Source organism: Macaca mulatta, chromosome 4 (genome assembly GCF_049350105.2).
Source record: "Macaca mulatta isolate MMU2019108-1 chromosome 4, T2T-MMU8v2.0, whole genome shotgun sequence".
NCBI classification, from domain to species: domain Eukaryota; kingdom Metazoa; phylum Chordata; class Mammalia; order Primates; family Cercopithecidae; genus Macaca; species Macaca mulatta.
In genome coordinates this window covers 135,165,413-135,188,411 of record NC_133409.1, presented here as the reverse complement: position 1 = coordinate 135,188,411, position 22,999 = coordinate 135,165,413, and the positions used below count along the sequence as shown (strand labels likewise).

The following is a 22,999-nucleotide window of genomic DNA, read 5'->3' as shown; positions in this document are numbered from 1 at the left end:
AGAATCAGTGATATCAGCCTAAAAAAAGAAAATTATTAATACATAATAATTTTATATATTAGAAGTTGACCAAATTTAAAGACAAGAATGTAACCAAGATCTCCCCTTTTATCTTTCTAGAGAAGGAAAAATGGTTTACAGAAGGTTTGGAAAATCAGATGAAGAAAAGGGCCTTACTAGTTCTAAATATTGACAAGCAAGTCAGACTAAAGTAAATGCCATTGTTCAAAAGCGTTCACTCACAAACACCCACAGACCTCCATACTTAAGCATCCTTGTAAGTTTCCATGACTTCACAGTCATTCATTTGAACACTCATTCACTCAACAACTCTACTGTCGCTCATGTGCCAGGCTCCATGTCAGATACCAGGAATATCATGGTGAAAGAAATTCAAGGGGTTTACACAGAAGTTGACTTGCAGCAAGACGGTATAAAGAGAAGAATGCAAAACTGGAACTTCATGTATTAGATTCATGGCAATAGGAGATAATTACCTTTTCTGTTTGCTTCCAAGAACTTAAGGCAGACAACTTGTTGAACAGAAGTTGTCGCAGCTATAAGGGAAACAAAGAAATATTGAGGAGATACACATACAATCATATGCAGACAAATCAAGAATAACTGCAGCTTGAAATGATTACTTAATAGTATTATTTCCTAGAAGCACTTAGTAGGCCATGAATGGATATCTGGCAGAAAGATTATTTTCTTCATCTCTTTACCTATAAACAAAACCAGAATTCAACAAAGAACAGCAGTACCAAATGCCATACTCATTCAGATTTTAGACATTAGTAGTTGGCAATAATTACTAAATTGAAGTGTATCTTTGAAGTGAAGTGAATGGTTTCCTAACCACATGAATGGTAGGACAAGGCAATTATTTAGTACAATTAAGAACAGCAAATTGCTTCTTTGTAGATAGGGGTTTGTTCATGTGCAAAATTGTTCCTATAGTTAGCAACAATTTTGCTAATTATAAAATATTTTTATTTTCTTATTAAACCAAAGACTGTACATCTATTAGCTTACTGCCTTCACCTCTCCCAACAGAATTGTTTTATGCTTGGGTTTATGAAACAAGTATATTTAAAAATTTTTTTCTATTATCTTTCACTTAAACTCACTGTTCTTCACTGGGAATTTTATTTAATGTGAGAGGCTATTTATTTGTTTATTTTTCTTCAACAGTATACTTTACTTTTTAAAATATTTTTATTTCCATAGGTTATTGGGGAACAAGTGGTGTTTGGTTACATAAGTAAGTTCTTCAGTGAGATTCTGATGCACCCATCACCTGAGCAGTATATACTGCACCCAATTTGTAGTCTTTTATCCCTCACCCCCTTCCCACTCTTTTCCCTTGAGTCTGCAAAGTCCATTGTGTCATTTTTATGTCTTTGCATCCTCAAAGCTTATCTCCCACATATGAGTGAAAATATACGATGCTTGGTTTTCCATTCCTGAGTTACTTCACTTAAAATAATAGTCTGTGAGAGGCTACTAACATTTACTGCTTAAAACTCTACAATTATAGCAGTAGATATATCTTTCAGCATATTCTAAATAAATGGGTAGACTAATTGAAAGAACAAAAGAGAATTCACCTCTTAGCAAAGCAATTTTGCTATGGAATTACTGCCATACCATAATTTAAAGTAGAAAAGTCAAAGACAAAAAGAATTCCCCTTTTTTCCGACAACGTTTACATTACATGTTTGATTAGTTCTGTACAGCTTTATCAGCAGTGACTGTTTAGTTCCTTCGTTTTCTGACTGAGCCTGACCTCTCTAAAAGCACAGAATTTTATTACAAAAGTACCCATAGTCCAACCTCTTATTACATGAATAAAGGCCTCAGAACAAAGGGGAGGGGGCCTAAGATGTCTGGGCTAGGGGTTAATGAGAAAAATAAATGCACATACCTTACTGTCCAAGAGTATTCCAAAGCATAAGATAAAAAATCCCTTAAAAAAAAAGGAATAAATCACATGTATTGTATTTTTCTTTTCCAAAAAAGAAAGCATTTATATGTAACACTATTCACCCCACATTGAAACTGCTTTCTTGTCTGTCTCCCTAAGAGACTGTAGTCTACTTGAAAGCAAGAACACCGTGCGGCCTCCACAAGTGCGTGGCACTATGCAAAGTACTCAAAAATTTTTTTGTTGATGTCTAAATAAGCAAATGACCCGGTGAATGAAGTTTTGCATGTGGAGCTTCATTCTCCCCTATTGTACCGTCCCAACCCAAAACAAATAGCATCCTTTTCTGTCTGTATCTTAGTCTTTCTTTAGACCAGGTATTTAATGTCTAAGCATCTATGATGGCAGTAGGCACAGAGATCCAATCCTATGGCCAAGTGGAGGGATTTGACCTATAACAGCACCCTTTCCTTCCAGTACAGGTCTTGGGGAACCCTTGGTAAATGTTTTGATGGACCTTGAATTCCTTCTCTCAGGCATAGCTCCTTCAGTTGGTGCTTGTTCAGACAGTGTATCACCATGAGACTGTACTCCTGCTCCCCAACAGGAGCTCCCTAAACTTGTCACTGCTAGGGGCATGCTCTATGATTGCCCTCCATACTTGCACCTGACTGTTCACCGGCTGCTGAATAGATGGAGAACCAACTAGTTTTAGGAAACATCTATTGAGCATTTGTTATTTACCAGACAATGCGACAAGTACTAAATTATCTCATTTAACCCTCATATTTATTTGATGATGTAAGTATTATTATCTCTATTTAAAAGACTAGAGAATTGAGAGACAGAAAGATTAAGCAATGTGCTAGAGATCAAACAGTTTGTAAAGTGATGTATTTGAGCCCAGACCTATTTAACTCTAGAGCTCAAACGTTTAACCACCACTTCCCTGAGTCATTGTCTGAGGTGGTCCAACAAAACCTTCACTGAACTGGGATCGAAGGCTGTCATCCAGATTCATCAAAACCTAATGACTGCTTTGTCTACCTCCTCTCTGAACACTCTGTGACTGTGCCAAGTAAAAACCCATTCTTTGTAGCAGAGATTAGCAAACTTTTTCTGTGATGAGCCAGGTGGTAAGTACTTTAGGCTTTGTGGGCTATACAGTTTCTTTTGCAACTACTTAACTCTGCCCTTGCAGTGAAAGCAGCCATAGACCATATGTACATAAATAAGCATGGCTGTATTCCAATAAAGCTTTATTTACAAAAACAGGCTACTGGTTGCATTTTGCTAGCCCCTTCTCTATTGCACCCTAGGAAATTTCTTTGCACCATTCAGAGCCAACAAGTACTTATAATATATTTCCCTTTCTCTGTTTATTTTTTTCCCAGAGTTCTGCATAAAAGAAAGAGAACTGAGTCAGCAGCAAGACTGTTTGTCATAAGAACTCTAATAGATTTAAAACCCTGTAATGGGTTACTGAAGAATTCCAATATTCTGCTTCAGTATGATAGTAACTAAGTAAGAAAAAGAATGTTTTTCTATTTATTGTTTCCATGCAGTTTTTCTGATGGTCTTGCTGGAGGCAGGGAGATGAGATAATCTCTAGAGTGGTTTTATCTATCTGAGTTCTCTACTTATTCCAGTTACTTGACAATACAATAGGTTATTGTTATTGTTCTCACCTGTAATGCATTGAGTAAAGCAAAAATAACATGCCAAGCCGGATTCTGGTTGTCCACTAGTGTTCCTATTCCAAAGCCCCAGGTGAGCCCTAGCAGAGGGGTCAGAATGAGGAGGCTCTTCCCCATGCGGACGATGGTGGCCTTGTCATCCCGACTCAGTCTTTCCCCAACAGCCGGCCTCCAGAGCTTTGTGAGAACTAGCAGCACCACAATGAAGTTCACAGCCACAATAGCCAGTGCAGGGACAACAAAAGCCAGGAGTGGTTTGCTTCCATTGGACCAGTTAAGCCAACACACATCTTTCCTTGTGTAGGTATTGCTAGGTTGTGTGACAGCAATGGTAATGACAGATATAATGAGAGGGCACCCATAACCCAGGCAAAATCCGACAGCCACCATCAAATGCCGGGCCATGTGATGGAACACGAGGATGATCCGGTAAGCCAGCAGGATGCCAAGCATGAGCATCCAGAAGAACAAAGAGAGGTAGAAGACATGTGTAAAGAACACAGCAGCTGTACAGACTCCAGAAGAGTTCACCATGGCATCCACTGTGGCACCAACAATAAACCAGATATCAGCAATCAAGAGGGACAGGGCTATGTTCACCATGCAAATATGACGTGTGTGAGAGGTTGGGCTTTTCTTAATCTGCTTCCAAAACAGAGCCTCGATGATCAGGCATAAGATGAGACTTCCAATGGAGATACCCAGTCCCACATAGGTGATCCATTTTACCACGGGGAGGATCGTAGCGGGGACAAAAGGTGACATCAACATGGAGAAGGAGGTCAAGTGAGTACATCGGCACACCACGGTGTCTGGAGTTTCATTTACTAGGTGGCAGCCTGCATTGTTCCACTGCAAATGACTGAAATCCCAAAACACACAATGAGGCTGGCTCAGGTTTGACTCTATCTTGGAAAAAAATAGGAAAACTTCATCTATGGAATAGTTTTGAATAACTGTGGATATCACAGGTCCATTGACCTGAGCATTTCCATTTTTGGAAATGGGTAGAATGTTCCCCAAAGTCAACGAGGCCATGCTGATAATAGTTTCTGGAAGGGATCTCTGGAATTGGTCTTTCCAAATTAACACACGGCCTCTGATGGGAATACTTGAATTTTGGGGTAATATTTCAATCTGATAGCTGTAATCCATTTTGGGTTGACTTTTGGTCACTGGAATCCCTTTCCAGTTAATGAATTTCCGAGAAAAATTCAGAGGAAGAGCTGTCGGAGGCACCAGAGTGCTGATGTTCTCCAATGTCTGTAGTAACCGTGAGCTGGCATGCTTTTCTTCCTTCAGTAAGACTGTCCAGTTGGTTACTAAGGCTGAATTAAGGATATTGTCAGCTATATTGATGACATCCTGAAACACAAGGATGAAAGTCGGTTTGTGTTTTTGAATAAACAGATAAGAAGACTAGCAGTGGATAGTAATTAGCATTAATTACAGGAAAAATGCCCAGAGAATTGGCTCAGTCACGAACCACATTAAAACTCATCAATCAAATTTAGCTCAGTTCCTCTGTACAGTAGAAGCTTTGGGCAAAATCTTGGGTCAGCAGAATCATGTAAGTTCCAGGGTGATCACCCCAGAGCATTTGTAAATGCACTAGGGCTTCAGGACAAATGAGAAAGCATCCTGTAATTTCAGCTGCACACGTGATGTGCATTTCCTCCTCCCTGAGATGGCAAAAATGACTGCACTGCTATTCAGGCTGAGGCTCAAAGATGCAGACACTACCTTGTACTGCTTTCCCATATTATGTTTGTTCTGCTAACACCAGAAGTTCAAAACTCACATAAGAGATGCTCACATTTTAAGGTTTCTTGTTTTCTACAGTTGTTATGTTTCTTGTTTCCTACCGCATAAAGCAAAACAATTTTTAAAGTCTGGACCCAAGCATTGAACTGTCATGGGTTTTAAGGGTCAGTCTTAGCTTGAGAGATTCATTTTCCAAGCAAATCCTTGGAAGTTGTTACTTTTTCCCAAAGAATCTCTTCTCTTGCTTATGGGGCTGGCTCCCAGACATTCTGCCGCAAGCATCTGTCACTCCAAGTGAGTCTTACCCTGACCCAGCCCTCTCTGCCGTCTAGCCCAGAATCCCATGATTGTTCTACTTCTACTGCCCCTAGAAAACTGTTTTCTTTTGCTTTGTGTTTGTCTGCTTTGTTTTCACTGTTCATTGTATTTTTAGCATTTTTGTGTCATTTTGTTTCAGTTGATCTCTTGTAAACAACATGTGGTCAGGTTTTAAAAAAACAAATTAGAGTATCTTTTCTTTAACTCAGGGAGTTTAACTTACTGATATTTACTGTCACTTCTGAAACAATTTTAATCATATATAGTTAAGTATTATTGTGTGATTTAACATATATTATATAATCCAATTTTGTAAAACATTGTGTCCTTTAACATATAAAATGTATACATCCAAAATGTTTGGAAGGATATTTATTGAACAAATATTTATTGATCACATGCTATACATCACTTGTCATTCTTCTAGGTACCGAGGTGGTACCTAAAATGTAAGCTTTTAAAATGTCTATTTTAAAGTGCAGGCTACAGATACTTTATTTTTCTTTTTGCTCATTTGTACTTCCTATAATGACCAAGTATCATTTATGTAATTTGCAAGTTAATCTTTAAATATCCAACTAAACCATAAATTCTTCAGTTAAGAGAAGTTGTTATGAAGGGAGTTCTTAAAATATACACTGTTCAAGTCTGAGCTTGTGGCCACAGGAAAGAAAAATTATAGACTGCAAACATGTTGAAAAGTCAGTACCTGTGGCACATAATGCAAAAGTTCACCCTCTCCTCTAAGCCAGGTGCTGCCCAGGTAATCTGCATAAGAGCAGCTCCGTCTTCCTTTGAACCCACACAATTGATCCCGAGTTCCTTGTATACCTCAGAGGACACAGTAAAGTTCACATAAGGACTCTTACATGGCTTTCTCTCTTTTCCAATAGTTCCTCATCTTTAAGGCTTTGTCATTCCTCCTACGGGATCAAGCATTTAAAGTGACCCCTAAGCACAGGCAGACCATACCTCCATTGTTGAATTGGACACCCTGAAATGGCTGGCCAGTGACAGAGATGAAACATTGCTCAGAATCGACACCACCGAAGCCAGATTCCCTGCTGTGGTTGATGGGCTTTGCCGAATGATGACGGAAAGATTTTGCACCAAGGATGACACAGCTGCCTCAGTGGCATTGCCTGCAATCATACTGAAACTCTAGAAGCAAAAATGGTTACATTCTAGAAAACAATGACATGCTGTGTTTTATCAAATTTAAATCAAATGTCTTGGCCATATAGAACTAACATTTGTATGGTGTGTTCTAATGTAGGATAATTACATAACAATAGTAACAAAGGCTGTTATTCAGTGATTTCTATATTTTAGACATTGCACTAGATGCTTTACCAGGGATTCATTGATTGAATTCTTTCAACATTCTTTGAGGGAGGCACCATTATTATTTTCATTTTATAGCTAAGGAAACTGAAACTTGAAAAGATTTACTAAAAATCATTTTAATATAAATTATTATCCTAATTATACAGAAACTCATGTTCAATGGGATTTAATGACCTTCCAAAGAGCACTCAGCTGGAAATGTTAGAGTAGGTACTAATCCTGTGTTATGTTCACCACACTATGCTGAGAATGCTTTGTAAGATGGGAAAAGGGAGAAACATACATGGAGATTTGACTACTGGGCTTGTGCCAGCCCCCGTTTTGTCACAAGATTTGGAGTTTTTTCTTTTTCTTTTTTTGTGACGGAGTCTTGCTCTGTCACCCAGGCTGGAGTACAGTGGTGCGATCTCAGCTCACTGCAACCTCTGCCTCCTGGGTTCAAGAGATTCTCCTGCCTCAGCTTCCTGAGTAGCTGGGATTACAGGCATGCACGCCCAGATAATTGTTTTTGTATTCTTAGTAAAGATGGGATTTCGCCATGTTGGCCAGCCTGGTCTTGAACTCTTGACCTTGTGATCTGCCCACCTCGGCCTCCCAAAGTGCTAGGATTACAGGCGTGAGCCACCACGCCCAGCCCTAGATTTGGAGTTTTACTTCTTTCTTGAAGCTCCCATCTGCTTCTACTACACTAGGCTAATTTGGAAAGCAACAAAGAAGGGTTGTCCCCTTCCATTCAACATAAGTCCACTCGGGAGCCCAAGTGCCCCCCATTTTCCTTCTTGTTCTTCTCAACGGACAATGCCGTTTTCTGTTCAAGGCACCTGGGATCTGCCTGGAGCGAACTAGTCTCAACTATTGCTCATGTCCAGAATTGAGGCAACGAAGGCAAAAGCAAGAAGAGACCCCAGAAGCTAGCTAATCTAATCCCCTTCCCCAGTTTACAGATGAGGAAACTGAGATCCAGAAAGGGAGAAGTAAACATTCCACAGTCCTCCGATGAATACCATTCTGAGGTTTTCTATTGCATCAGCAGCAGCAAGGTCTCTGGTTGGAATAGAAGTTCTGCTCAATATGGAAATCTACTTGCTGAACAGTATCTGTGAACTGGTCTTGGGGTCCTTCTTTTCTGTGACTTGAGTTCTTCTGATTCCTAGATATTTATTTCCTTCTTTCTATCTTCCTTGTCTTAATACTTGAAGCTTCCTAAGAGAGCATCATGTGGAGGGCATAGCACCTGATATGGTTTTGCTCTGTGTCCCCACCCAAATCCTATGTCGAGTTATAATTCCCAGTGTTGGAGGTGGGGCCTAGTGGGAGATGATTGGATCATGGAGGTGGTTTCTAATGGTTTAGCACCATCCCCCACATGCTGTTTCATGATACAGTTCTCAAAGGAACTGGTTGTTTAAAAGTGTGTAGTACCTCCCCCATTCTCTCTCTCTCTCTTTCTCTCTCTCTCTTTCTCTGTCCTGTCACCATATGAGGATGTGCTTACTTCCCTTTCGCCTCTTGCCATGATTGTAAGTTTCCTGAGGCCTCCCCAGATACGCCTTCTGTACATCCTGCACAACAGTGAGTCAAACCTCTTTTTCTTTATAAACTACCCAGTCTCAGGTAGTTCTTTATAACAATGTGAGAACAGACTAATACAGCACTGGACTGGGAGTCAGGTGACCATGCTTCTAATTCAAAACTATTGCTACCAAAGGAACTATTGACCCCTTGGTCTTTTGTTTTCTGATCTGTAAAATGAGGTTGGTAAACCAGATGCCCCTTAAGGTCCATTGCAGTTCAATCATTTTATAAGGTTCACCTTTGTCTGACCCACTCCTTGCCCTAACTTCTGATATAGATATATCCTTACTTGTACGAAGCCTGCTAGCTTATGACTCACACCTTCACTCCTCTTTAATTTCCAGGTCTTCTGAACTTCTAAGGCCAGTTTAGTTGCTGCTCTACCATCCATCACAGACCTCCTCAGCATTGATACACTCCTCCACAACACCTCTGCCTGAGAAAACCATCAGCTCTGTCTTTTGTGTTGCAACCTAGACTCTGCTGCCCAGACGCTATCACCCATGCACGACTCCACAGGTTCACCAAGGTCTGATGTCTCCTTGCTCTTTGCATACTGGCCAGTTACGCACGTAGGTGTACTTACCCTCCACCTAGCCATGCTAACTGGGAGATTGCCGCTCTGAAACTCGAAACCAGGGCAAGTCTACAAAGTGAAAATGCCTCACCTTCTTCAGTTCTTCAAGCTGAGGGAGCACGCAAGTCTCCCTTATGGCCTGCCACCCAGATGATTGGCACCTGGCTGTGATGCTTCCCCTGTAGCCACTGCTGCAGGGCAGGGTATATTCATCATCCTCGGACCCAAATCCAAAGACAATGTCATTACACTGGGCTGGAAACAAAAGGAGACAACGAAGAAAAATGATCCTAGAATATCCTGGCACTCTATATACACCATGTAGTCATGTTTAACTGTTTTGGAAGTCATATTTTTGGAGATGAAATCCAGGCAAAATTCAGAAGTAGGAGAAGTTTGTCTTTGATGCCCAGCTTCCTGACCCCTCCTTCCAGGTGTCTGATCTGTGCCAACAATATCACCTTTAATGGGCTATCAACTAGTAAGTATTAGGTGATAATAAGGAATGATGTGATCACTCTCAGGAAATATTTTTACTCTTTAAAGGAACATTAGAAAGCCAGACAATTTTCCAGACACTATAGAATAAAGCAGTAATGATATGGTTAAAAGATGGGCAATTGCTATTTGTGAGTAGCACTTCCTACCTGTACTCCTTTAAGCATTTCTCACATTGCAACCAATTGGTACTCTTGCTGATGGCTCTTAGTAATGCATTCTTACCATGATTGGAACTAGGAGATAGAGACATTAACTAAAAGATACACAAGGGCTATGATTTTTTTTTTTTTTTGCGATGGAGTTTCACTCTTGTTGTCCAGGCTGGAGGACAGTGGTGTGATCTCTGCTCACTGCAACCTCTACCTCCCAGGCTTAAGTGATTCTCCTGCCTCAGCCTCCCTATATCTGGGATTACAGGTGCACATCACCATGCCTGGCTATGTATGTATGTATGTATGTATGTATGTATTTATTTATTGTGACCAAGTCTTGCTCTGTCGCCCAGGCTGGAGTTAAGTGGAGCCATCTCGACTCACTGCAACCTCCACCTCCCAGATTCAAGCGATTCCCCTGCCTTGGCCTCCCAAGTACCTGGGATTACAGGTGCGTACCACCACGCCTGGCTAATTTTTTTTTTTTTTTTTTTTTTTTTTTTAGTAGAGGCGGGATTTCACCATGTTGGCCAGGCTGGTCTCAAACTTCTGATCTCATGCAATCTGCCCGCCTTGGCCTCCCAAAGTTCTGGGATTACAGGCGTAAGTCACTGCGCCGGGCCTGGCTAACTTTTGTGTTTTTAGTAGAGACGGGGTTTCACCATGTTGGCCAAGCTGATCGTGATCTCCTGACCTCAAATGATCTGCCCACCCTGGCCTCCCAAAGTGCTAGGATTACGGATGTGAGCCACCACACCCAGTCAGGGTTAAGATTTTTGTTTGTTTTCACCATTGCTGCATTTTAACTATGTAGACACTTTGGACTCTCAGTAAATATTCATCGAATAAATGTTGTTGAAAGAGAGTGGTACAAATTTTGGTAGGAAAGGCATAAGATTTAATGTAAAAGGAAAAGATAAATATATGAAGAAAAACTGTGTGTGTGTGTGTGTGTGTGTCTGTCTGTCTGTGTCTGTCTGTCTGTCTGTCTTTATATGTGTTAAAGACATGATTTCTTGGATTGCGACTTAGGAATATTGTCAGCCTTAGGACGCTTTCAACACGTATACCAGTCAACTATTGCTGAGCCCTTTCCCTCACAGCCTGCAGGGAAGTCAGTTCTCCACACTGTTTACACTAAGAGGTACAGATCAGAATTCCAACTAGCAAGAATTTGAAATAGTCAGTTGAAGTTAAGTTTCATCATGGCGGGGTGCGGGGAAACAGCTGCCTGTTTGTACTGAAAGGCAGTTAGAGAACAATTCTTTATTGAAATGTCTCAAATCTACTTCCTGAGGACACAAATGAACTACTAATTAAAGGGGTCTCTTAACCTAAGCAGAGAATGAGAATCCAGCATTACCTTTTCTGAACACTCTGAAAGAGCAGTCTTCTAATGGAAACAGCATGTGAAGGGCTGTCTTAGCCTTCTTGGCAACCTGTTCAATGGCTGACAGCAGTTCAGATGCACTGCTGGAACCAACAACTTCATACCCAGCAACAATGCTTCCATTTCTGCAGTGATTATGGGGAAAGAGAAATGAGATTCACTACTTATTCGTTCATTCACTCAGGGCCTATGATATGTGTACATGGCATTGGGTCCACAGGAATAAAGAAACAGAGCTTACATTCTAGTGGACAAGGCAAGGCAAATAAAAAACAAGTATCCACCAAAAATACATACATATATATATAAATTTATCTGTATATATACTTACCCTCCACCTAGCCATGCTCACTGGGAATATCTATATATATACAGATATAATTATGGGACCCCACATTAAATAAAGCTGGTTAGTGAAGGCTTTTTTGTGCTGAGGGTCTTCGAAGCTGAGGCCTGCGGCCAGCTATGCAAAGAAAAAAAGCCAGCTATGCAAAGAACATTGGTGTGGAATGTCAGCACACGTAAAGGTCCTGAGGCAGGAAAATGCCTGTGAGTTTGACAAGCTTAAATACTAGGATGATTGAAATTCAACAGCAAGGGAACAACAGCAGGAGATGATATTGGAGTGGTACCAGGAGCCAGATCTCATAGGACATTAGAGTTGGGATTTCATTCTTTATTAAAAAGTTTTCTTCTTTATTAAAAGGTAGTGGCATCATAAGATTTATCTTTTAAGACCATAAGGGCTGCTGTGTAGAAAACAGATGGAAGGGAAGCCAGCAAGGAACAGGGAACCCAGTTAGGAAAGAGCTGGTGGTGGCTTGAACTAGTTGGGTAGCTGTGCATGTGGTCAAATTCAGGTTTTATTTGGAGCTAGAGCCATAGAACTTACTAATGGAGAAGATTTGGGGTATGAAAGAAAGAAATTAGTCAATAATTCCAAGGAATGGAAAAACAAGTTTTTGTATATTCTTACAATGGAGTACTACTGGGCTACAAGAAGGAAGGAACCACTGATAGAAAAATGAGGATGAATCTCAATGACATTATGCTGAGTGAAAGAAACCAAACACGAAAAAAAAAAAAAAAAAAAAACTGGATTATTCTATTTACGTGAAGTTCTGGAATAGACTAAACTTTTGGGGTTGTGAGAATGCTCCATCTTGATAGGAAGGGACTTGCACAAGCTTTTGTCAAAGCTGCTCGAGTTGTACCCAAAGCTTGAGCACATAACTGTGTGCAAGTTATACCTCAATAAAAGAAATTATAGCACAGGATGGCTCCAAGGATTGGGTCTCTGCAAGTGGAAGAATAGCATTGCTGTAATGGAAGTAGGGAAGACAGTGGGAAAAATAAGTTGTAGGTTAGGAAGGGGAGAGTCAGAGGATTCCCAGTTTGAACATGTGACATTTGACATGCCAGCTGGAAAACCAAGTGGAGATTTTCAAGTAGGCAGTTGGATATTTGGGTCTAGAGTTCAGGGGAGTGCCCAAGCTCAAGTAATAAATTTAGAATCTATCAGCATACAGATGTGTTTGAAACCATGAAAGCACGAGATCACATATATTAAGTCAATCCTGCAATAATAAATCACAAGATAAGCAGTGTACCATTCCCATTTTATAGATAAGAGAACTGAGGCCCAATGAGAAGTTGGGTCAGAAAATTATTCATTACTAATTGATCAGAAGCTCTGCAGCTCAAATTCGTACTACATTGAACTTTTGCTCACAATGTATAAATAAGTGCAGACACCCTTTTGTGTAATGATGGTCGCAATACCTTTGCATCGATATGTCCCTTCTATTGATTACGAAGTATTTTCCTGCTTATTACTGATTTGATTTAATGAAGTTAAACCAGGTTCCACAGGTGTATAACTGTCCTGTTTGACAGATAAGTAAATACAATGAGAGATTAAGATTTATTTTAATCTGGGCATGGTGACTCATGCCTGTAATTCCAGCATTTTGGGAGGCCAAGGTGGGTGGATCATTTGAGGCCAGAAGTTTGAGACCAGCCAGGTCAACATGGTGAAAACCTTCTTTATTTTTCAAAAGAATTTTTTAAAAAGACATTTATTTTAAATCATATATGCAAAACGTAAAACTTTAGACTGGGCTTGGTGTCTCATGCATGTAATCCCAGTATTATGGGAAGCTGAGGTAGGAAGATCGCTAGAGCCCAGGAGTTTAAGACCAGCCTGAGCAACGTAGCAAGACCTCAACTAATTAGCCAAGCATGATGGCACATTCCTGTGGTCCTAGCTACCAGGGAGGCATAGGTGGAATTGCTTGAACCCAGGTGGTCAAGGCTGCAGTGAACTGAGATCACACCACTCCACTCCAGCATGGACAACAGAGTGAGACCCTATATTAAAACAAAATGAAACAAAACAAAAGTAAAACCTCAAAAGTTGTAGTTTATAGACTTGTGCCTACTTTTACTGTGATTTTGTCTACAAATTATTGCAGACAGCTTATAAGATATACATGATAGAATATAAAGTAGAAGTATAGATAGAAAACAAGGATAACAGAAAAGAAAAATACGAATATTGAAAGTATGATTAACTATATAAATTTCAATATAAAAAAAGAAGCAGTGTTTTTGCTAGTATTGAATTTTAAAGAAAACTATACATGTATGACTTAAAAGGACAATGCCCAGGACAATGTGTTTATAGCAAATGCTGTTGAAAATTTTCTATGGGTTGGCCGGACGCAGTGGCTCACACCTGTAATCCCAGCACTTTGGGAAGCCAAGGCAGGCAGATCATGAGGTCAGGAGATCAAGACCATCCTGGCTAACACGGTGAAACCTGTCTCTACTAAAAATACAAAAAAATTAGCCAGGCATGGTGGTGGGCACCTGTAGTCCCAGCTACTCGGGAGGCTGAGGCAGGAGGATGGCGTGAACCTGGGAGGTGGAGGTTGCAGTGAGCCGAGAACGTGCCACTGCACTCAAGCCTGGGTGACAGAGCGAGACTCCATCTCAAAAAAAAAAAAAAAAAAAAAAAAAAAACGAAAAGAAAAGAAAAGAAAAAGAAAATTTCCTATGGGTGTTTTTAAGTTAACTGTGAAAAAAATATAACAAGTCAAGTTCTCTGACCTCTAAGCCACTTTCTCTAACAAGCAGACAGACTATTAATAGTTGGTAATTAATGTACACGTAGATAACTAACTAAACAACTTTTGGAATTAAGGCATAAACAAAAAGATAATTTACTAAATATTTCTTTATTTGCTGTAAACAATGACTACTGGGTTTTGAACTATGATGTATACATGATGTCTGTGCAAAGATATTTCACCCAAAGCCCCACTTCTGGCTCCAAATTATGAGGCATCATATCTCCTGTGGTTGCTGAAGGAGAAAATCCACCCTTCGACAACCCACAACCCTTATCCCCAACCCTCACTTTTTCCCATGGACGAGCACCATGATCTCCTGCCTTCTTCCAACTTTCTGCCCTACTACTATTGTTTTGTACTTCTACTCACTGACCCACAGTTTTGAGAATGCTTTTCAATATTTAAGGTCCTAGGCCAGATGTGGTGGCTCATGCCTGAAATCCCAGCACTTTGGGGGCCGAGACAGGCAGATCACCTGAGGTCAGGGGTTTGAGACCAGCATGGCCAACATGGTGAAACCCTGTCTCTACTAAAAATACCAAAAAGTTAGCTGGATGTCGTGGTGGGTGCCTGTAATCCCAGCTACTTGGGAGGTTGAGGCAGGATAATCTCTTGAACCCCGTAGGCAGAGGTTGCAGGGTTACAGTGAGCCTAGATTGCACCATTGCACTCCAGCCTGGGTGATTAAATTAATTTAATTTAAAAATTTTAATTAAATTTTAAATTTTTAAATTAAAAATTAATTTTAATTTTTACAGAGTGAAACTGTCAAAAAAAAATTTAAGGTCCTAAACTCATTTAAGTAAGAATCCAGGCTTTCCTCTTCAGACTTTTTAAAGCATTACAGATCCTTCTTCACTTAGTAAAAATCCTACTATAAAGATGAATTCTGTCCTGTTTTCTGTCAGGGTCATCTAAAAACAGCTCTCTGCCTTCTGCAGAACTGGCCCCCAATTCTTAGATGCCCTTCTAAGACCATTGTGTTACTTACCGAAATTGGGTGACCTGAACAGACTCAAAACCTTGAATTCTTTTGTATGCTTTTTTAAGCTTAGAAAGAGAACAAAGAGCAATGTGTTAATTCTTCTTCCCATACTTCAGAAAGACATTTGAGCAAAAAGTTGAAACAGACAATAAATAAATCAACAGTAGCAAAGGAGTAACGAAAAGAGATACAGTGGGAAATAATTGCATGTCATACAAATACAGTTAAAATAACAGTTGTGAATGTATACACACACACACATATCCATACATATACATGTATAAAATGTACGTTTGAGATTGCTAATATATTGTGAATAACCAACTGCTTAGAATAGGAGATGAATTTGATGCCAGATCATAGAATAAATTTACCCAAAATCCATTTTTCCTTGGCTATTAATTTTTACAGGTACTTAGACTGAATCCATCTATTAAGTATTTGCTCGGGTCTTCAGTTAGAGCTACACCTGAGCCAGCATCCTAGGTGGAGGGACACTGATCTAGTTTTTATGTGACTTTATTATAAAATTGAGAGTTTTGCTTATTAACTCTCTTCACTCTCTAACAACAGAGTTTTCTTTATAGAATAAATCCCAAATGCTGACAATTGAGCTTAGATCACGAATTTTTTTTTTCTTTTTCTTTTTCTTTTTTTTTTTTTTTTCTGAGGTGGAGTCTCACTCTGTTACCCAGGCTGGAGTGCAATGGCACAATCTCAGCTAACTACAAACTTCACCTCCCGGATTCAAGCGATTCTTGTGCCTCATCACCTGAGTATCTGGGATTACAGGTGTATGTCACATGCCCTGCTAATTTTTGTATTTTTTGGTAGAGATTGGGTTTCACCATGCTGGCCAGCTGGTCTCAAACTCCTGACCTCAAGTGATCTGCCTACCTCAGCCTCCCAAAATACTGGGATTACAGGTGTGAGCCACTGCACCCAGCCCATAAAAATTTTTTATAAAAAATAAAAAGAGAAAATAATCAAGAAGTCTTAGTATATTACTCAAATAAGTGAGCAAAACTGAACACAGCAAAAGTGCAAAGAAGTCAGCTGCTAAACTTTCCTAGAAAGAAGATGCTCAGAGAATTTCAACTGTGGGCAGAGCAAATAACTGCTCTGTAATAGTTCACTGAAAATGAATAATTAAGAATATATATTAAATATACATGCTGAATTGAAAACATTTGAACTCGAGCGTAGCAAACAATTCCTTATATAATGAGTAGAAAGAGCTTACTTGAATTTCAATTCCAGTTGCATATTTGGAGTATATAGCAGAAGATGAATTCAAAAGGTCATTTGTAAATCTTTCATTAATTTTGAAAGTGCCCCAAATCTCTGTAGGAAATAAAAATAAGTTTATAGATATAATATATTTCTAACTTGATTTTATTAGTAGCATACAATTATAGAAGTACAATTTGGAGTCATCTATTCAACAGTGATGTTTCAAATTTTTTTCATAAGAAATATTCACCTAAAATAACACAGGATGCATACATAAAACCAGAGTTTTCAATTGCAGATTTGGAACAGTTAATAGGGAAGTACTGGTAGTCAAGGCAACCTTAAAACTAGGTAAATGCGTGGCCTCTCATGTGTCACTAACGAAAGCATTCACTGAACACTGAAATGTGTCTTCATCTAGGCAATAAGCTTAAGCATTGTCCCTATTAAAAATTAAACGACGACACTAACAGCAGCACTACTTGCTAACTCCAACACCTTCCTTACCTACCCATTGCCAGTACTTCTCTGCACTGGGACAATTCTCTATGTGGACAAATCCCATTTATCCTTCATTCAGGACCTAATCAAATGTCATCTCTTCCACAAAGGTCTTCTCTAATCCTCAGATGCAGAGTCTTTCTCTCCTATAAATTCTTACAGTACTTTATCCCTATCTCCCTCCCTGCCTCTTACATATTCCTAAACATTGATTTGTGTACGTCTCATCTATGCACATCTCCACAGTACTGTGGGAAGCTCCTCATAAGTGTCATCCCTGTCTGATCCAGCTTGGTATCTTTCAAAGACGGATTAGACATGGACCATCTTTTCTTCCCTTTCCTTCCCTTCCCTTCCCTTCCCTTCCCTTCCCTTCCCTTCCCTTCCCTTCCCTTCCCTTCCCTTCCCTTCCCTTCTCTCCCCTCCCCTCCCCTCCCCTTCCTTCCCCTTCCCTTCCCTTCCCTTCCCTTCTCTCCCCTCCCCTCCCCTCCCCTTCCTTCCCCTCCCCTTCCCTTCCCTTCTCTTCTTTCCTTCCTTCCTTCCTTGTTTCTTTCTTTCTTTCTTTCTTTCTTTCTTTCTTTCTTTCTTTCTTTCTTTCTTTCTTTCTTTCTTTCTTTCTTTCTTTCTTTCTCTCTCTCTTCTTTCTTTCTTTCTTTCTTTCTTTCTTTCTTTCTTTCTTTCTTTCTCTCTCTCTCTCTCTCTCTCTCTCTCTCTCTCTTTCTTTCTTTTTGAGACAGGGCCTCACTTTTGTCACCCAGGCTAGAGTGCAGTGGCACGATCTTGGCTCACTGCAGCCTCAACCTCCTGGGTTCAAGCAATCCTCTTCCCTCAGCCCCCCAAGTAGCTGGTACTACAGGCACACACCACCACACCCAGCTAATTTTTGTATTTTTTGCAGAGATACGTTTTCGCCATGTTGCCCAAGCTGGTCTCGAACTCTTCCTGAGTTCAAGCAATCAGCCTGCCTTAACCTTCCAAGGTGCTAGGATTACAGGTGTAAGCTGCTGTGCCCATCTTTCAAAACATAGGCTTTCATCAACATTTGTTGAAGAAATGACATTATTTTCTTTCTTGTATTACAGCCTGGCCTCTCCAATGAGTCTCTTAATTCATAGACAGCAAGAGAAATTCGTCTTCATACTAGGAGAGCCAGTATTCCCAATTAAGCTGAGCTATTTCAGGCTCACTCTTTGCTCAATTCCACCAATATCTGGGGCTTCCAGTTAACTGAAGTAATCATTGCAGGAGCTTTTTAAAGTCTTTCATGCCCTGGAGTCTGTGTCATTTGGCTAATCTCATCTTTCATTGAACAGAAACCTAAGTTAGCCATAGCTCCCTCAGCTACCACTGGTTTCCTAAGCTAGACTTTCAGCTTTTGTTTTGTTTTAACAAGGCATTCAGTACACATATTTGTTGACAATTGACAGCATTTCTTTTAATGGAATGATTCACTGTGTGTTCCTCCCTGCATTCACATCTCTAGACTTCCCTTTTCTTGAAATTGATGTTGGCAAAAGAGGTGAAAAGAGAGTAGGAAGACAAATGTTGCTTACTCAAGCAGTTCCTCATTTTGGAATTTTAGCAACTCTCCCTCAATCTCAATAGAATCATATGATTGCAGAGCTGAGCTGGATGGACCTAAAGGTTGAAGTGACCGTCACATGTGTTTCTGGATCTTCTGTACTATGAAAACTCTCACTGTGTCCAGCCAGGCCCAACATAATATATAATCACTGTCCCTCAATCTCCCTGTGAACAAACAGTGACTAGCAAGACGATGAGCCAGAGTCCCTTCTCTGTTGCATGTTGGGGTGGGAGAAGACCCAGCCCGAGCATTCTTTGTTGCTTACTTGTTCTCTCACAGAAATTGACACTCTGGCTGAGATTGTTGAGATGACATTCACAGCTTGGGAGTGCTCCAGCCGTGTGAAGGTAGCAGTTCTGGGGATCGAGGCATGAGGGAGGAAACCAGGTGTAGCCGTCTTCACAGGTACACTGCAGGACCCCATTCAGGTTGTTGCAGGCTGCACAAAAAAATAGAACTCAGTCTCCTGGATTGTGGTTTATAAACTGACTACTGCTGACTAGTGATTTTATTTTTTATATGTTTATTTTTCAGATTAACTTCCCACATCTTCTATGAGTTTTGTTTTGGTTTGTTGCCCAGGTTAGAATACAGTGGCATGATCTCAGCTCACTGCAAACTCTGCCTCCTGGGTTCAAGTGATTCTTGTGCCTCAGTCTCCTGAGTAGCTGGGATTACAGGCATGCACCACCACCCCTGGCTAATTTTTGTATTTTTAGTAGAGACAGTATTTCGTCATGTTGGCCAGCTGGTCTTGAACTCCTGAGCTCAAGTGATCTGCCTGCCTTGGCCTCCGAAAATGCTGGGATTACAGGCGTGAGCTGCTGCACCCAGCCCTGAGTAGTGATTTCTGATCCTTAGCGCTGACATGGAATCTGGACCAAGGATTTGATTGGTGCAAAAGTAATAGCAATTTTTTGCCATTAAAAGTAAAATAATGGTAATATTTCTCACCAAAAGCCAGAAGGATGAAGCCAGGATGGCAATATATTTAAGGTAAGGAAATGTCCAACTCAATAAATTCTGAGGTTAGTATCGGAAAGCTAACAAACATAAAGCTACAATGGCTGGGATTAGCATGCAAAAGAAGGATGTATGCTCCATACATAGCCACTGTAATGGAAGAGAGAAGCAGAAGAGGACATTTATAATAGGACAGATATTTAAAGGATTCTAGAGGGTATTTGACCACCATCTCATTGGAGACTCCTTTCCATCCACCTGCCACCACTCCCAGGTAGGCCTTATAAGCAAGATGACAAAGGCAGAGAAACATTTTCGGGGAAAGTCATGATGAAAAGTTTCTCTAGTAGCAATCTTCTATGCCTACCCCCTTCTATCACACCTGAAATTCCCACCGAAGTCATTTTTTTTTCAGTAGATCAAAAAGCAGGGCAAAGTCACCGGATACCTTTGTGAAAATATGCACAGTGTGCAGTGAATGGTTCTCAAGCTTTATTGCACAACAGAATCACCTGGAAGATCTCACCCTGGAGTTTCTGATCCTCTAAGTCAAGATGAATGAAGAATTTGCATTTCTGTTAAGTTCCCTAATGCTGCTGCTGCTGCTACTGCTAGCCTGGGGACCACCACGCTTTAAGAATCACTGCTTTAGATCAATAATTTAACTTCTCTGAACCCCACCTTTGTGCTTATTAGTGCTGTTTGCCAAATATTTCTTGCCATCTTCCAGGTACACAGGATTGCATATCCTAGTCCCCTGAAGTTAAGTGGAGCCACGGAGCCAGTTCTAACCAATAAGTTGTGGGTAGAATTACTGTGGTCACTTCTGAGTCAGAGAATTTAATTGCCTATGGAAAACTCTCCAGTGTTTCATTTATTTTTGACTTAGCATGGATGGGTACATATGAGATAGGGTCTGATACATCACTCTGCGTACTGGTGGCAACAGAAACAGCCCTCTGCCAATCTGCAATGGACACGTAGCATGAAGAAGAAATAAAGCATTTATTCTTTTAAATCACATAGATTGTAGGGATGATTGTTTCCACAGCATAACCCATCCTGATAGCATAACCCTGAGTGATACACCCACCTTCTCCATTTACATATCCAGTCACTGAGAGCCACTTACACGTGGTAGCCTTTGCTCTGATAATCGTGAGCCCGTGTGACCATAATAATGGAGGCTTCAAGAGCTTCAGAAAATTCCTCAAATCTCTTTTCTCCTTGGAATCTCTATAGGTCACCTGAAGCAGCAGCTCATATTCTTGGACTGGGCCTAAAGAGAGAAAGAGAGTCAGAAACCTTTTTTTCTGTCCATGGGGAAAATATTACTGAGGAAGTGACTGAGAAACAATCATCAAATTCAGCCTGAAGATCAGGGACTCTATCACGCTGCTTGTTCTTGAGTTCCTCTCATCCAAACATGGACTAAAAATGAATACCCAGGATAAACACAAGCCGATGGCTCCCACACATGCCGAATATACGTCTGTCCTCTTACTTCTGCCAGGCCAGCTGCCCCGGTGCTGCCTGTCCCTCCCCAGAATCACTCTCTCAATGTTACACAGTTCCTCACAGCGCACCCACAGTCAAGCTTCAGGTGTTGAGACTGAAGGGGGAAGAGGTGAGGAAATCCAAGTCAACCTTCCCTCCCCTGCCCCCAGCTCTGATCTCCCTGAAGTATCTCCAATATAAGACCCCTCACTCTCATACTTACGAAGAGCCCTTTCTTCTCCTGTGAAAATATTCCATTTGTTAGCTGAGTTTGGGTATTTATATGAAATCCAAAAGCAAAACAAAACTAAACTTTCCCTTGAGGCTTGATGCACCCTCACCTCCAGCTCATCATTTCTGGACAGCACATTTTCTTTCCCCATGGAGAAGCCATTAACTGATTTTGAAAGGGAAAGGAGGGGAATCCTATGAGTCTTCTCCCATCCAAAATTCACTTAAGTCCATTCACATAAAACTTGGCATGGAATTCCCAGGGGCTTCAAGGTCCCCCAAAGCTCACCTATGAAAGACCCGACATCCCACACCATTGCACCCCAGTCCCATCTCTTACTCTCCCATCTCCTTACAGACTGGAGCCTCTTCCCCAGGCATTGAAAGTCCTCTCTGAGTGGTGGGAGCTGACGTGAGTCCCATTCCTACTGTCCAAGCAGGTGAGGAGTGGGGAACAGGGAAATGGGTGGCCTTGCTCACATCGTCAGGGGTTAATGGCACTGGTTCTGGAGCCAGATTGACGGGATTTGAATCCTGGTCCCTGCCCCTAGTTCTGTGCCTTAGTTTCACTATCTGTAAAATAAAGATGACCACTGTACCTAACTCAGAGGGTCAGTGTGAGGGTTTAATTCATCTAATGCACTTCAAATAGTCCTGCCACATAGTAACATCCCAATAATAGTTGCTATATTTTTATTGTTATTTTTACTGTCAGGAAAATTGTATTCATGTCATTACAAGTTGAAATTTTGATTTCATTTTCCCAAAGAAGTGTAGCCTTGCATGGTGATAGGTGCTACGGTACTATTAGCAGATTGCTGTATGGCAGATTCATTGCATGATAGGAAAGCTATTGTGGACTGATCCAGGAACCTAACAACCACATGTGCATCACTGTTTCTATGAGGAAATGTGTTCAACACTAGAAACATCAGATCCACAAACTAAATTTCAGAACACAACTCATTTCTAGACTGGAACTATGGCCATTAATTACATTGTTAGAATCAAGGCACAGAAGAAAAGGGCGTGTGTGAACAGCTACTTGCCAGGTCTGATGTAAGACGCTATGCTCTGATGATATTATTTAATCTTCACAAATGTCCTGCTCATAGGAATTACTGTCATTCTCCTTGTACATATTTGGATGTTTAATAATATGCCTAGGATCATACAACCAGTCAAAGGCACTGCTGGGATTAGAACCCTGGTCCCTTGACACCAAAATCCACTGCACCATGCTGTCTGACAGAGCCTCACCTAGATGTTTTCTCTTATTCACAGTGAGTTCTCTTTTTGTTTTGATGTCATCATTTCTCTGTTAAAAAGAAAACAGATAGTTATGGTGAGACTTTGAAGAGTTGTGCTTCATAAGGCCTCGCTGAGTTTCCCAGACGAATTAAAATCATGAATCTAAAACCCAAGCCAGGGATGGTGGAGAGGCGGTCAGGGAAGGCCTCACTGGAGCAACTTTTGAGCAAACACCTGAAGGGTAAGAGTATGCCTGGCAGGTAAAGGCAGAATGAGGATACGAGAGCCGCGGAGAGAGGAGAGAGAGAGGAGAGGCACAGGAGGTGGGGTCAGAGGGTGTCTGGGGAGGCAGGTTGTACAGGCCTTTATAG

General features: G+C 40.7%; 1 protein-coding gene across 3 annotated transcripts in view; it reads right to left on the bottom strand.

Annotated features, from left to right (window-relative positions):
* Nucleotides 1-22,999, bottom strand: part of ADGRF1 (adhesion G protein-coupled receptor F1) — a 48,338-nt gene that overhangs the window by 5,599 nt on the left and 19,740 nt on the right. For all 3 annotated transcript variants that reach the window (XM_077999827.1, XM_077999828.1, XM_077999829.1), the window contains 11 exons: nucleotides 22,638-22,695; nucleotides 20,782-20,928; nucleotides 18,952-19,125; nucleotides 16,611-16,711; nucleotides 15,374-15,432; nucleotides 11,222-11,373; nucleotides 9,297-9,460; nucleotides 6,679-6,867; nucleotides 3,616-4,989; nucleotides 1,928-1,969; nucleotides 498-557 (listed from right to left, as the gene is read on the bottom strand). In XM_077999827.1, coding sequence (XP_077855953.1) covers nucleotides 498-557; nucleotides 1,928-1,969; nucleotides 3,616-4,989; nucleotides 6,679-6,867; nucleotides 9,297-9,460; nucleotides 11,222-11,373; nucleotides 15,374-15,432; nucleotides 16,611-16,711; nucleotides 18,952-19,125; nucleotides 20,782-20,928; nucleotides 22,638-22,695 — 2,520 coding nt within the window. The remainder of the gene's footprint in view (nucleotides 1-497; nucleotides 558-1,927; nucleotides 1,970-3,615; nucleotides 4,990-6,678; nucleotides 6,868-9,296; nucleotides 9,461-11,221; nucleotides 11,374-15,373; nucleotides 15,433-16,610; nucleotides 16,712-18,951; nucleotides 19,126-20,781; nucleotides 20,929-22,637; nucleotides 22,696-22,999) is intronic.